This window comes from Pimephales promelas, chromosome 24, assembly GCF_988280905.1.
Source record: "Pimephales promelas chromosome 24, fPimPro1.hap1.1, whole genome shotgun sequence".
NCBI lineage: Eukaryota > Metazoa > Chordata > Actinopteri > Cypriniformes > Leuciscidae > Pimephales > Pimephales promelas.
In genome coordinates, this window is record NC_142792.1 from 10,657,009 (window position 1) to 10,673,865 (window position 16,857).

The following is a 16,857-nucleotide window of genomic DNA, read 5'->3' on the forward strand; positions in this document are numbered from 1 at the left end:
TGATTTTCATTTTTGTGGTCGCATGTTTTCTCATCGAGCATTTAAGAGAGGTACATGATTAAATGATACATATGCACTGAAATACACAGCCTTACATGCAAACACACAAACGCACACATTTAGAGAGGAAGAGAGCAGGCGGGGGAAGAGAGTGACAGACAGACGCCTCGAGAGAGTGGCGGCTATATAAAGTCAGAGAACTGACAGGAACCAAATGGAGCGATACACAGTCTGATGTGAGCCAGTCCACCACAACCACACTCATACTGAAAACTACACACACGTTAACACCACTCATGGTGTGTGTGCTCTAATTCCCAACTCCAAACACAACCACAAACAGCCTATGCTTTTGGGATCAATAAATGCAAGAACTGAGTTGCTATTGACACTTCTTCACCTCTTCACACGAGCACAAAAGGGAAGTCACACAGAACCGACTGGCAGGACAAATGAAAGATCGCTCGCTTTCCCATGAGAAGAACATTTATTGTCGTTTCACTAAAGCCTGACAAAGCTTAAGACATTTCACCGCCTGTCTTACCTAATTTCGGGAGGGAATATTTGACTTTGAAGTAATCCTGGTAAAACTCCAGGAGTCTCTTGGTAATATGCAGAGCGTAGTCTCCCGATCCGCTCTGGATGGCGTCAGGCCTGGCGTACAGCCGAATCTACATCAACACAACATGGAAGAGAGGGAGAACAAAAGTCAAATTGGTGCTGGATGTACTCTTGGACGGCTCTGGGTTTATTCCTAACCTGAATTCCCTCAAGGATAACTTATTTCATGTAGATAGCAGGCAGATGAGCTCATATTTAGTGTTTTAATTAACAGATTTACAAAAAAGAATGAATCTACCCATAATACCCTGAAGAGAGATCCAACAATTGGAGAACTTTTGCATATTGAAGAACAGTCCACACATGTAATGCATTGAGGATGACACAATAAGCTGATTAGCTGAATATTAGCTTTTTATATTTATAATGAATATTTTGTACCGTTTTTTTTTCTCTGATTTGATTTTGTTATTTGCTGTGCTTCATGGGGTGAGTCGTATATTTACTCATCAAAGAAGTAGTCCAGTTTTCATAAACTTCTCTTTATTTTTATCAAAGTTTGTAATTGTGTGATTCACTTTAGAGTCAAACTAATTACTTTGATACATGGCTTAATCTTTTATCTTTTAAGTTGTCTAAAATCCTTATGAATGGTTCTGTTCTGTTCGAGTTATGGTGAACAAGTTATGGTAAACAAATTAGTTGTTTACATGTTCATAAGCCATAATGTTATTAGACTAGCTGATGAAAAACTCCTCCATGTATATAAAATTGTGAACATCTTTTCTTATTTACATAATTTTAAAGCTGTAGTTTTTTTTAAACTAGAATTTTAAACATTTATCTTTTGAAACAAATTAGATTTCCAGGGAAAAGCTAAACGTCTGCATTATTGCAAGATCCTTTATTCTGTATTTCCGATTATGTGAAAGAGGGAGAGAGGGAAGAGAACAAGTGTGAAAGAGAAAGTGTGTGAGGTGTGGCTCTGTGGGAAATGTATTCTCACAGTAAAAATGATCCTGGTCTCGTTTAGCCGAAGGCTGATGCACAGCACAGCTTTCTGAACGGGCATCCATCCAGTCAGAATGAATGTCCTCCTACACTAACAGAGTTACCGTGCAAAACAAGCCTTTGTTTCAGAGCCTGGCAGCAATGCACATTGAATTATGTGTTGTTTACATCATATGTTGCTACCGGATCGATCAGCTCTATGTCTGATATAAAGATGAATGGATGGCACTTGGGGCTGTGGAAATTATTCAAAGCTCAATCAAATCAATGTGATTTTAAATCGACCTGTAATTAGACAAAGTGCTCAAGTTGGCCGATCAAGAGAAGCTTCATTAATCAGCCATTGTGGAGATTGTTCAATCTGACTCTAGTGCTGACTGTTTCATTTGTTTGGTTTTGTTGAAGGCAGCTTGACAGAGACTTAAATGGGGTTAATTGAACTTTAAAGGCCTACCGAAGTGCATTGAAATGCGCAGCATACAATGTGTTGACGTAATTTCCAATGAAGCAAGAAGACAGGGTCGGGACATATCAAACAGCTCCTCCCCTTTTTTAAAACAGCCAGTAGCTTTTAGTTTATATCACAGCTTGGCCAGAGCCGTTGACCTCGGTAAAGCCGTAGGTCCTCCTCATCTCCTCCATATTGCTTTAAAATACATCATTCTATGCAGAATTCAAATAGGTCTGATACGTTTTACGTTGAGTCGCACACGTGATCCGCTCTGTGTGTCTCTGGACTGGAGCAGACTGTGTGCACGCTGCGGTAGTTCACGTGACACTAATGTGAAATCAAACTTCATTTGCCCCAATGGAAAGCATATTTACACTCTGAATTGTTCTCTATCCCCTATACAACACAAACCAGCGTAAATCAAGATGGACATTTATGTTGATATAAGCTTGTATTTTAACGTAATACCTACATAGACGTTTTAAAGCATTTGTGTTCTACTGCTAAAATCATAATGTTGTCCATTAAATCAACATGCTTTTCTGATCAGGCTGAGTAATTTCATGAGAATGTAATGAGCATATTTAGTATAGTGGTGTTGAATGTTGATTAGATATTAGAAGAACATTTGTCATTTTAATGATAAAATAAATAAAAAACTCACTGACACTAAACCAGTGGGTTTAATAACAGCTGCTACAGTGTTATGCAAAAAATGTGCTGCTTAAAGACAATCAGTTTCTCTTGTTTTAGCATTTTAACTAATATAATACAATAAGAAAATAATATACATGGTTAGAAAGGGAAACGCTGTTGTGTGTTAGTATTTGTTTGTTTGAGATATCACGAGTCTGAAGACCCTGAGGGTCAAATTGCAATATGTGATGCACTACTTTAACTGGACAAGAACTTTTTCTAGAGCTGCTGTAAAACCAAAACAAACTCTTTTCCATTAATTTCCTATTATCAACGTAAAGTGCATGCTTTGAAACCATCTATATTGTTAAACGTGCTTGACAGAGTCCAGTGGTCAATACAGGCTAAACAAAGGTCACGTTCACTAAAACAGAGGTGTGTGAAGATGAAGACTCAGCATTATTCACACATAGCAGCAGGTTGACTAAACAATGTAGGTTGGAAGATAGATGAAACAAACATCCAAGCTCAGACTTTGAATCATTTTGGAGAGCAGGCCACAGACAGCATGATCATTTATTTTCTGGTTTGAAAAATACATGTTTATCCAGATATTGTCAGACATTACTCCTAGAGGTTGCAGAACATGGGTTGTATCTGAAATGGCTTGGTCATAAAAGAATATAATGCAAGATATGGAACATTAAAGTTAAATTGTATTCATTGAAAATTGCTAGTTATACTAGTCTATAGAGAGCATTCAAGTTACAATCTGATTTTAGGGCAGAATAACCAGTAAAAATCAACAATAAGCAGTTAGGTTCATGTTAATGGAGCAGATTATATATCCTCGCCCATTAGAAGAACCCACACTTTCTATAGAGCTGTATGACATTCTGACGTCATGACGTTCGCCAATGACGTTGCGTATGGAATGCTTCAGGACGCACACACGCAGAGGCATTCTCACAGCTTTGACGCAGATCAAGTTCCCTTGAAAGGGAACATACACTAATGAATTCTGCAGTATTCTATTTTGTCATTAATATAAAGTTCCAAACACCACTTCTGAAGTTATTAGTTCATCCTTCAACCCATAGTTCAAACCCATCTCACTAATAATTTAGCACTTTTTGCATTTTTGTTTGGCCTTCGCTATTTATAATATACTTTTATAATTACTATAAAGGATTGTTAAACAGTAGCCTAATACATAATTTTTTTCATCACGGCTCATTAAATCTTTAAGTAGAAATATAAGCGCACAGCGGCAGGTTAGATGACAGCAAAAACAAACAAGCCTGCAATTCGCAATAAATACAATCTCATGCACCATTACCATTAAACTGGGTGTGAGTGAAATATAATTCAAATGCGACAATAACTGTATAACAATTAATGCATATAATTAAAATTCATTGTGTAAAAACCCTAAGTAAAACTGTTCAACTGGCCAAAGGGGAACATCACCTGTCTCAGGTCAGGAGTTTTAGACCCTTCCACTAGGCCTAAAAACCTAATACATAAAAACATATTTGATAAAGCCCAACCAATTGAGCTTGGTATACCGTGATCTTTAGGCGTGTGTGTGGTAGATCAGTGTTTCCCCATAAACCCAGAGTAATAACTTCACTCTTCTCTCCAACGTTCCTCTCCCACAATCTTTCCTCTTGCTCCACACAGCCGAATCTGTGTGATAAATGGAGCGAGGGGGCGACCCTGCCGCTTTAATGTAATTGATGGGGACGCTAGCGTGCGGCTAACCACTACATGGCACAGTGTGGGTATAAATGCCCCAGATAGAGGCACACACTGCAGTCAGAGATGATTTGATATAAAGGAGAGCGCAGTCATGCTGAAGGAGATCGATTAATTACACTAATATGAGGAGGAGGCCGGCCAAGGGCAGCAGCGGAAGCCCTCAGGAAGTGTGTAATATGACTGAACGTGATATCGGTAACGCAGCTCATAAACAGAGTCTCTCTAGTGGCACACAGATGAAGCAGCTTAGCATGTGAGGATTCAGTGTTTAAGTGCATGTGATAAAAGTGATACAACGCCACATCAAACAAAGTTCTTGTATTTTATATCAAGCCTGGAAGAGTTTGTCATGAACACAATCCCGGACATGAGCATGAGTGGACACCAGTTGCACACATGACTGTTACCCTTTTAATAAACACACATATGGCTTTATGGACACTGGACTAATGTCAGTGGAGACAAACATTTCCATTATCCACTGTGTAACCATTGTGTATTGATTATAGAAATGTACTGTAAAATACACAACTCGACTGTGAACAAGATAATAGGTCTGTTTTAAAACTTACTCTCTTGAAAGCTTCTTTCTGGGAGAATCCTGACTGAGATGAAACCTCACAGGTCACAGATTTGGAAAACTCTCCATAAATAGCAGCTACATTAAATACATAATAACGCATAAATGTGACTTGAATAACAATTAAAATGAATTGTCTTTGATGCTAGTCTTTTGCTAAGCTAATGATTTAATACGCTAATGAACTTAATTCAATATATTGGGTATGGAAATATTGGGTAAAGTAGACAATTTTTAATTAGATTAAACTATGTTAGCAATAAATTTTGATACTTAATATTTTTGTGGAAACTGTGATAAAAAATAGAAAGTTTAAAACAGCAGCATTTATTTGAAATAGAAATCTTTTGTAACTATGCATGTCTTTACAGTCACTCTTGATCTACTTTTGATCAATCAAGTGTATAACTATAAGTATACATTGATTTTTCTCGGCTCATTTGCCATTTTGGATTGACGTTATTACTTTACTGGGCTAGGTGCAATGTATTCTGGGATTGCCTTCAATTTAAAGCATACATGAGGTGCTGCCTTAAATGAAGCAGAAAACCTTGTGAACAGCCTTCATGTCAGAAGCACATCTTTGATGGTTTAAATACTGCTCTCTAGGTTTTAGAAAAAATATATAAATATATAAAATATCTATAATAACTGAGTTTTAGGGTCGGAAAACACGACTCACCACAACTCCTTTTTCTGTAACTGCTTCTCTGTAGGTGAAGTTACACACGGCCCAGGCCAGGTAGTACGTGGACATGCGGGGCGTCCTGGAGAAGTGGTTGGTCACCCATCCGTCCTCCTCAGACACTGAAGACTCCACTGGCATGTTGGACAGAGATTGATATGAGCTCTCGTGTTTCAGACTCACTCTGAATGTGGCTTTATAGATGGGCTCGTCGAAACACGGGAAGGCCTTTCTAGCGTGGGTCGGTGAGAACTGTGTCACCGCAAGAAACCTGCAGAATAAGAACGTGAGAGAGGTAAGAGAAAACTTGAAACTGCTATTTAACTAGTCAAGGAGTCAACAGTGGAAAGTCATTTCACCAAAACTTCATTAAATTGTTTGTCACATGACTTTCCTGAATGTAAATTAACTCTGTCTGCCATCCCTGTTCACATCTCTGTGCATTTATATCACACTAATGAGCTATCTGGAGTGAAGAAACCACAGCAAATAAATCACATCAAGAGTACACAGAACTACACAGGAATAATGATATATCTGATTCTGATATCTGCATGTCACAGCTGTAAACATTTAACACATCTGTGATGGCACAACGTCTACGAATTGACAGTGTAAACCTATTTAGATGGCAAGAAAATAATAAAAAGCTGTCAAATTGATCTTACATGTAGTTGGAAAAAAAGCGATAACTAGGGTGCTTTGGGGGTCATTGAGATGTTTTGAGATGCCCTGATATTTGTGCTTTTTTCAGTTGCCCATAAACATATTAATGGCAAAGCTGTAATTACATTCTATTTAGCACAAACAGGTCTACCATACCATAATATGTGAGCAACATGTATGTACATATTTGTGTTTTTGAGAGAATATTGTTTATGCATGGTTATTGAAAAAAAATATATATAAATATATATATAAAGTTTCTGAAATAAGGCCACAAAACACAAAAGACTTTTCACCAATGGATGTTGCCTTTGGATTTTTTTCCGAGTCAATTTGTTCATTTCGTTCGTTAAATTAACCAAATGACACGAAAAAAGATTTGTTCATTTTGATAAACGAGTTCGAAAAGGAGTGTCACGAACGCGCATCACAGAACAGAGCAAAGTGACCATTTGAGCTTATAAAACTTAAACTTTGTTAATTATTTATTAAATGAGCGATCGTTTCGCTTGATAAGACCCTTATTCATCATCTGGAATCATTTAAAGCCCTTTGAACAGTTTGCAGTTTGCACTGAAACTGTCTTTTGGACCATGAACCGTTTGGTTACCAGTAAAGTGCATTGTATGGGGAAAAATCCTGGAATGTTTTCATCAAAAACCTTAATTTCTTTTTGACTGAAGAAAGAATGACATGGATATCTTGGATGACATGGGGGTGAGTAAATTATCAGCAAAAGTTTTTTTAAAAGTGAACTACTCCTTTAAACAGTCTTTTTGCGTTTATAGACACTATTCTATATCGCGATTAGAACAAATCTCAGTAGGCTATAGTAATATAGTTTGCATGTGTTCATGTACAAATAACGTTTATTAATGTTATTAAGGAGCAAGAGAGATTGGAGAGTGATCATTCATTCACCCACAGACACGCAATTCATATTTAAACAATCAATAACATGATTAGAACAAAGCACTTAAGAATAAATAACTTACTGTATCAGCTGAATCCATGCTCCTCAAAATGAAACTATTAAACTTCTTATTAAACTGGATGTTTTATCGAGCTGTTGTGGGCGTTTTCATGGCTTACCTCAACATTTGCGTTTGAATACCGCGTGCTCTTGTAATAAGTTATAATTAGGTGAAAGAAAAAAGACTGACATCACTCTCTTTTCATATAGATTACATAAACTGAGAATAGTTGTTTTTTATATAAATTCCTGCATTTCGTAATGGACTTCAATGACAGAGAGATGTCAAAACCCGCATCATGTTTATTTTTCTGTATTTAACAAAAAGCATAACACTTTGTTTTTACTTAAAAAACACTTATAAGAATAAAAGTGAGCTGGTATCGCCAGCGATACCGCCGACCCCTGAGGCTTAATAATCTACATACAGACACATTTACAACATCAACTGAGTCTCAGTATAAAAGTAAATAAGTTAAAGAGCTGGATAAGCGGTTCTTAAGAAGAAAGAGTGAGCTGAATTTTAGAAAACTGCATTAACAGATATTAAAGCTTGCATCAACCTCACAGGGAGGAATTTTCCTTCACCATCCAAAGCATGACCATCAGACGGGGGAGGAGGGGTATTCTGCTCGCTCCTGCTTTTCTGTCACAACTTTTTACTCTCATTAGTAGCCATTCATGCAGGAGCAATCTATAATGAGTCTATAATGTCCCATTTGTTTACCTCCTCTTCATTTCATTCTCACTTTATAAATGCTAGTACCATATAAACATCTTTACAATGTTTAAAGATAACAGACTGGGGGTGAACCAGAGGATCAGTTCAGATTAGAACGTCTCGGTTGCGTTTGTAACCCTCATTCCCTGAAGGAGGGAACGGAGACGTAGTCGTATGTTACGACTGATTGAGATCATACCTGGGAGCTAGTCAGCTTCGAGTACAATTGAAATGAGCGAATGGAATTGGCTTGCATGATTTGCATCACACACCGTGGTGCGGTTATAAATATGGAAGTTGATGCACGCAGTAGTTGCTTTTTCGCTGTGGAGCTTAGCGTAACTCGGAGTCAGCGGTGGTCCAGCAATAGTGGCTAAGGGACTACATCTCCATTCCCTCCTTCAGGGAATGAGGGTTGCATACTAACCGAGACATTCCCTTTCAGTCGCTCACGTTAGATGTAGTCGTACATTACGACGGATTGGGATCCCTATGAAAATGCCACTAGTGCTGCCACCTTCCAGTGCCTAGACAAAAGTCTCCTGATGCCCCCACAACTTGAGGCCGAGTTGACAGGGCCAGGGAAGTCACTGCTGTTCCACAGGACCACTGGAAAAGCGTACCCTGTCAATAGAAGGAAGGTACACTGCAGAAGCAACATCCTGCCCGAGGGGAGGGGAGGGGAGGGGAGGGGGGGGGGGTCCACCGAACAGTGATGGCACCAGGCTCTGCAGAGGGAAGACACAGGCTCGCCGGATGAGGAATACACACATGGGTTCACTGTTGGGATCACAACATATGGACATAGCCTTACACAGGTTCCACCAGTGCATACAAGTGATAGGCCTGGCTTCGGATGTTCCGCTGCATCCGTTGCCGAAGGGCATGGAGGAACTCGACAGGGTTCGGATAATAAGGGGAACTCTACTAGAGCAAAAATTGCACACATATCCAGTCCATAGGAGAGTAATGGCGCAGCAAACCGACACTTTGAACCATGCTTATAGCGAAACTGGCTTTATGTGAAGGGAGCCCACGGGAAGTAGCAGTTCGACACATAGGCTAGTTCTCTAGCGAACATGATAGGTGTCACCCAGCCCCCAACTCTATTTAACATCTGTTCAGTGAGACACTCTATGTCAATGCATACGATGGAGCAATACTCTCACTTAGTAGAAGCTCACCACCCATGTGGGCACGTGCATCTTGGGAAATCTAGTAGGCTAACCTCAGCATGGAAACAGCCTTCCCTTCTGCTGGTCTCCGTAACAGACAAGAGTTGGTCTGAGGTCCAGGCTTTGCATTCTGAGCACGTATAACCGCAATGGAGCAGATGGACAGAGAAATGTCAGGGCTGGATCTGCCTCATCCAGAGCAGCGCTTCCAGACTCACCACCTGGTCTCGTAGTAGAGGTAGGAACCATGGGCACTGTTGTGGAGGCCCAGCGGGATGGGCAGGTGGAGGAACTGCAACTGGTGGCAGGATGGAGGCAGGAGCAGGCCTCTGGGGAATGATGTGGCCTCCTTCTGCTTGGGCAGCAGGTAACTCCTGGGCACAGTTCTCCACTGTCTTGCTGACCAACCCAACCTGGGAAATTGGGGCGGTCAGGCACCAAACCTTGTCCGCATCTGCCATATGCTCCAGACTGAGCCAACGATGGAGCTCCTGAGCCACTAAGGTGGACATCACCAGACCGATCGCACACACCACAACACTGGAGGATGAGGTCGGATGCAGTGCGGCGCTCACTAATGAGCACACAGTCTGAACAACCTTAGAGTGCCATGGCATGCAAAGAGGAGGCGGCTTAGCCACAGGCTTTGTAAGCTCTGCCCATTGGAACAGACGAGAACTCAAAGGCCTTAGGGGGAGACGAGGATCCCCTGTCCAGAAGGCAGTGGCCGCCGGAGACAGGTGCGACAGATCTATCCATTGGAGGGATAGCCTCAAAACCCTTCACCGCTCCTCCATCAAGGATAGTGAGGGAGAAAACACTATACAGGCAGTTTCTGGCAGAGAAAGGTGCCGTCCTCAACCTGGTAAGCTCTCCATACACTTCGGGAAAGAAAGGGCTGAGAGCTGAGAACCAGCGCGCCCCGCCCCAAGATACCGATCCTCCAACCGAACTGAGCGGGACACGAAGGAGGATTCCACTCAAGCCCGGCAGCATCGGCGGCCCGTTTCAGAATAGCTGACATTTCTGGATCTGGCTCGGACAATGTTACATTCCCAGAGGGAAATAACGCAGCCGAGTCGTCATCTCCAGAGGCCAGATCACCCTCCGATGCTGCTATCGACATCTTATCCTCTGGGGGAACCCCAATTGAAACGGCTGATCAGTCCATTACAGAGGGACCAGCACGTTCAACAGGAAATTCTATCGGCTGCGGTGTAATGGAGGAGTGAGGAGCCGACAGGGAAGGGTTACTGAGACATCAATCACTATCCTCCGGTCACCCATCCCACACGGCAGCCAGGCATGGGGCATGGTAAAGGGGACTTCAACTTTGCGGATGCAGGTGAGTGTCAAACTCATCACCAGTGCCGGAGCAAACATGGGAATGTCTGCGGCAAGACTGAACAGTGAACTGAAACAGTGACGCACTCACCTTTCCGCCACTAGTGCGGGCAACTAGTGCGTGCATCCACTTCAGTATTTATACCTGCACCTGGGGGGTGGTGTGTGTGATGCAAATCATGCACGCCAATTCCATTGGCTCGTTTCAATAGTACTCGAAGATGACTGGCTCCCTGGCGTGATCCCAATCAGTCGTAACATACGACAACGTCGAACGTGAGCAACTGAAAGGGAACAACACTCCTGCGCCCAAGTCTAACTACATCAACCCAAGTATTTCCACAATCCAGTGAGATTCCCGCTGTTCATGAATATACGAGCAGCCAGCAGGCGCTGATTACACTAAACTCAAGGATCTTCACAGCCTGTGGAGCTGATCAACATATACTGAGTTTATCTCAAAGGAGCTCTTCAATGGATTTTACGATATTAAGACATCACAATAAAGTTTAAGAAAAAGGATGAATGGCCCTGAGCTTTTAACATGCTGTGTTTACAGCTGATAGAAAGCAGAAGGTTCAGCCGTTATTGAAAACACAAGGAGGAAACTGGCGGACAGACAGAAGGGTTATGAAGTATGTCAATGAAAGCGAACCATTCGGGGTAAAAGAAGGCTTAAACATGTCTCAAATGCAGGAAAATCTGCGGCAATGATTCAGACATGAGCCATTTTTTACCCTCAGAGGACAAAGAGTCATATGCCGGAAAACAAGAGCAAGAAGTTGATATTTTGTAAAATCACTGTGAATATGGAGCTGTAAACGGTTCTAAAACTAGTCAACACACATACATACATATCTGTATGAGCTTGTGATAATCAACTGTGCATCTTAAAGAGTATAAAAGATTTTAACTACTGATCTGAAGATTTTCAAACAAAAATGGGTTGTCGTTTAAACAGGAGCACATATGAACTGAACACTTGAATTGGCTAATCTGTTTATATATTGATTATATCAATATACTGTTTAGAAATAAATGCATGATGGTAGTTACTGCATAAATAGTTTATTTTTGAAGGTTATTTTTGATGTAAATATAACTGTGTGGGTTTATGAAGGTGTATCGCTGTGCTGGAAAACTTCCCATGATTACGAGTCTCAGTGTGTGACAGTAAATGAGTCATTGAGCGCAGTCAGTCACAGCTGTGACTTCAGTACCCAGAGGTTTAACTAGTGTTCAGATCTGTGTGACCTCTGACCTCCCTGAACACTGAAGAACAGTTACTGTCTGAGATAAAGACATCAAATTACATACAGATAATAATGTTAGACTATAATTTACAGGTGAATGGCCTAACATTAAGCTGGATTTAAGTTTAGAGTTTAAGTTTAGTTTATCCAAATATTTTTTCCAGATTTAAAGGGATAGTTCACCCAAAAATGACAATCTTTTCATATTTTACTTACCCTCAAATTGCTCCAAACCTCTATGAGTTTCTTTCTTCTATTGAACACAAAAGAAAATATTTTAAAGAATGTTGTTAACCAGTTGACGGTGGCCATTGATTTCCACATTAGCAAAAACATACTATGGAAGTCAATGGCTACAATGTTAACTGTCTGGTTACCTACATCCTTTAAAATATCTTCTTTTGTGTTCAACAGAAGAAAGAAACTCATGCAGGTTTGGAGCAAGATGAGGGTGAGTAAATTTTCAGTTTTGGGTGAACCATCCCTTTAGTTAGTAATTTTATGGATGAAGATGTTTTGTTTTAATTGGGACATGCGTCTATCTTGATGGCTGGGATTGTTAAACCTGTCACCTCACGTGTTTCATTCATCTATGACAATCCATGAGATTTTTATGATTTTTTCTATTTTTTAATTCTCTGTACCTCCTACCAAGGCAATCATGGTAAGCATCGTTTTTTAGTAAAATAACAAAACAATTATTGTTACATGCTGTAAAACTTGGGTAGCTTGGAATTAAAACAGTGAGATTAGTGAGATAGTGAGATTCTTATTTGAATGAAATCCCAAATTAATATATTGTGATTTAGCCTAACATTAACTGCAATATTATCTTTGTATTTTGTTAATTTCAGCCAAAACACGGGTTGGATTAAGTTTTACTGTTTAACTGCGTAACCTAAGGATCAGTATCAGTAGTTCCCATGGCAACAGCATTATATCAACTCATGATCATCCTATGAGAGACTTTTTTTAAGACGGACACTGAACCACTTTTACCTTCTTTCTCCATTCAGCACGTAAGAGCTGCGGAAGAAGCCCAAGAGCTCGTGCTCGATGTGCGCGTGAAAGGTTATGTTGATCTTGTATGTTCTGAGGGGCTTCATCTCTCTGTGCAGCGCGATCACAAACACCTGCTTGGGCGGATAGTGGAAGCGGCGCTGGATCCTCATGACGCCCGCTTTCTTACTGTCCGAAAACACCAGCACTTTCTCCACCTCCAGTCGGTCCGTGTGCAGCACGATCAACTTCGTGGAGTTGACGCATTCAAACTCGATGTTCACCTCGCCGGAGAAGCTGAAGTTCTCCATGTTCACGGACAGTCGGAGGTCGTAGTGGCGCGGGCGCAGGGTGGCCGGTAAGCGCAGGTGTCTCCAGGGCTGCTGACCCTCCTCTGTGTCTCTGTGACTGATGTTCCCGTCCCGGGACTGTTTCCACTTACTGTTGCTGGAGCCGTTCACGGGCAGAGCCCCGCTGCTCTCCGCGGCGCATCTCTCGAAGCTGACGCTCAGCGTGATGGCGATGGCCGTGACGATGATGAGGGTGAGGATGGAGATGGCGAAGCCCAACACCAGCCTCTTGTGAACAGTGATGTGCTGTTCGGTCGTCCGGGGCCGGACCACCACGCTGTCGGCCCACTGATCGGACAGAGCCCGTCCGTTCCTCATGCTCGCGTCCTCGATCCCCATTATATGACGAACCTGATGTGTTTTATATTCATCATCAGCCTCCGTTTATGCGGTGCAGCTTCAGATTAAAAGGCGCGAAATGAGAAGAATATCCCGCGAAACACGCAGAAGCAGAATAACTGCGGATCGATGATCTCGAGATTAGATCGCTGTGAATCAGAAGTTCGTCCGGTCAAATGCTGGAGCTCATCGAGTCCTTTCGCACATCCATTTTTCATCCGACTTCAGTCTGATGTGGATGAAGGTCCAGCACCTGCTTCCTGATCAGTGTTGTGAAACTCTCTTCTCTCTGTTCATTTCTTCTGCCTCCATCATCATCATCATCCTCATCATCCCTGTTTCTCTCACTCTCTGATGCAGCATCCTCTCTTTCAGCCAGTGGGCTGTGCTCTCTCTCTCTCTCTCTCTCTCTCTCTCTCTCTCTCTCTCTCTCTCTCTCTCTCTCTCTCTCTCTCTCTCTCTCTCTCTCTCTCCTTCAGTTAACAGTGAAATATTCAGACAGGCTGATGTTCTCCTCTTTCACATAAATCAAAATTGCTGAGCTTGCGAATATTAAACAGAATAAAGACATTTACAGATTAAATGAAAATATGAGACATGCACTTGAGCCATGTACATGTCAAACTTTTACAGCAGCACTATGACACTCTTTTCAACAGTGTTTATTACACATCGCATCAAATACATTGGAGCATGTCTGTGGTGTACTTTTCAAAACAAAAGGTGAAATGGAGGTGTGATTATTAATTCAATAAACTGTACTGAGGTTGTGTGGGGCAGCCAAATGAGAGTCTTCCTTTTGAGTACTCTATCAGTCAAATGAAGCAGTTTAGTGTTGTACAATATTGTGTAATTTCAGTGTCTGTGTATAGCTGGATAAGTTTTCAGAAATATAAACCCAAAAGAAGCATATTCACAACAGTGCTGCAACTGTAAACTAAAAGCTGCTGTCCATGGTGCTGAATCAAGCAAGACCATCAAATCAGTTTCCTGGGGGGTTTAATTTCAGCACCACTAGTGCAGTAAAAAGAATAATTATTTTATTTTTTTATTTTTTCCAGCAGGGATTCCTTAAACTCTATGTCCCAAATGGTTGAACACATTGTAAGTTAAACAGCATTTATTTGTTTTCTACCAGTTCATGTAGCTTCCATCCTGAAAAGATTTCATCAATGACCTTAACTCCGTATTCACATCTCCCCTCCATCTTTTCCGCAAGTCATTCCTCTCAGTACATCTGTCATTGTTTCATAAAGGAAGACTCTTTGAACACAGCGACGGCTCCAAACAACAAATAACACCCTCAATTTACAGCCGTTGCATGGCTGGTTAAACAGCATGCAGCGAGAAGACAGCAGTGAGTGTGTGAAGACACCCTTGAAGGAGCCGGGAGAGAGAAGGTGGATAAAGTGAAAAATAGAACCGGTCCATCTAGTTCAAATTATTTTTTTCACAATTGAAATTCTCCAAACTAGACTGGGCAGGAAACGCTTTTGATCATCTTCGGCCCTTTACCCCAGTGGAATTTAAACAAATTCTCATGAACGACTGATGGAATGATTGTGAAATCTTTGGAGGAGCTTTTAATGAGAAAAATAAGCTATTTCAATGTGACATCTGAACACAAAAGCCTCTGTCATGATGTGAAAATGTGTGTGAACCGTGAGCCTCCTGTTGAATGAAAACATACAGCACAACATTGGTCTAGAGGGACTGTGACGAGAAGTTAATTGAATAAAAAAAATGTCAGTAAAACGTTCTTGAGGGCAGCTGTGACTGCCGGCACATAGAGGGTCATTTCAGAGTAGAAAGATGAAGAGAAACAGCCTCATACAGAGATAAAAAAAAGGAGATTTGTGTGGAAATAACTATATTAGCAGAGCAGAGACACATTGCCCCCTGCAGTCCACAAGTAGCCTTACATTAGTATTTTCCAATCAAAACCAATGGTAGAGGATAACCGGAATGACTCAATAACTATTTTACCTATAATGTCATGATAAAGTTATGGAATATTTCTCTTTTGTTTTCTCAGCTGTAAATATCACTGTGTCAAATTCAGTTTAGGCTATGTGATCATAATTAATTTATGTGAATAGTTTTAAAAAAATATTTGGGGTGTTCTGTTTTTTTTTACAGTTTATGTTATAGGGAAATTTAGAATTAAGTCATTTAAATAAATAATGCTTCCTCGATAATCATTTCCTTTTTACTTTTTTCAAACCAGTCGTTCCGACTTTCCGATACTGCAGACTTGTTCGACTTCATGCAGCTCTGCGCAGACCGATCGGCGGCTGACTTGAAGCAGTGCATGCCGGTCAGAAATACACTTGATACAGCGCAGACGTCACGTGACTCAAGAGATTCAAGAGTAGCCAGAAAACTGTGACTGCAGTCAAAAGCGACTGCACCAAGGGGGTAATCTAACAGCTGGAAACTCAAAAAGCTCCATTACCTTGTATCTTATGGCCTCGTAGAAGGAGTTTTGGTATGGTCATAACACGTACAGTACAGAAATTACCGTATTTTCAGGAGGAGAAGCTTAAATGCAATCGGGGGGACGTGAAGGCATAAAGTCAAGGGAGAAGTCCACAGAGAGTCATAAAGTTGATCCTGCTGCTAGCTTATGGACAGCTAATACTCATGATCTCCGGCTCTCTGAGATTTGGTAGGGAATGATTCCGATTCCTCTTGGCACAGCTACTAGAAGACGTACAACTGTCAGACAGGTTGCTCACCTCACATCTACGTCCAGCTCAGTTTGAGCCTGCACAGTTCGCTCAGCCATCAGGAAGTGAGTGATTCTAATTTACTTCACTTTTCTCCGTTGAAGTCTGTGGGGCTGCTGTGTCCATTTCTTTTACTGTCTTTGGGCAAGACGGACAGATCTCTCTTCTAGCGGTGTCATCAAAGGCGGATATCACGGGATTCACACCCATGCACGGTGTTGCTAATAAACTGGATGTAATTTAAGTTCTGCTTTTAAATAAAAATAAATATAATGAACAAGATACCAAAAGTACTTTAAAAAGGAATTTAATTGCATTCCAAATACGTGTTTATCAATCTTTTTTTCTTTAATACATATGTGTTTATATATATATATATATATATATATATATATATATATATATATATATATATATATATTCTTAATAAAAATGACATCATAACCCATATCGCACTGTCAGAGAGTTTATTCACACACAACAACATACATAAAACATGATATCAGAGTTTTAATATCAAACATTTTAAAAGAGAACAATACATCACTGTTGTTTAAACTAATGAGCATTAAGCTGTGTCGTCAGCAAATCGCTTCCCATCATGCTTTTGATCTGCGCGACTG

The 16,857-nt window shown here is 40.8% G+C and overlaps 1 protein-coding gene across 1 annotated transcript in view; it reads right to left on the reverse strand.

Annotated features, from left to right (window-relative positions):
- Positions 1-13,917, reverse strand: part of LOC120476935 (thyrotropin-releasing hormone-degrading ectoenzyme) — a 109,510-nt gene extending 95,593 nt beyond the window's left edge. The window contains exons 1-3 of the mRNA XM_039668249.2: positions 12,817-13,917; positions 5,683-5,956; positions 545-671 (exon numbers count right to left, since the gene is read on the reverse strand). Coding sequence (XP_039524183.2) covers positions 545-671; positions 5,683-5,956; positions 12,817-13,505 — 1,090 coding nt within the window. The 5' untranslated portion in view covers positions 13,506-13,917. The remainder of the gene's footprint in view (positions 1-544; positions 672-5,682; positions 5,957-12,816) is intronic.
- Between the last annotated feature and the right edge of the window lie 2,940 nt (positions 13,918-16,857).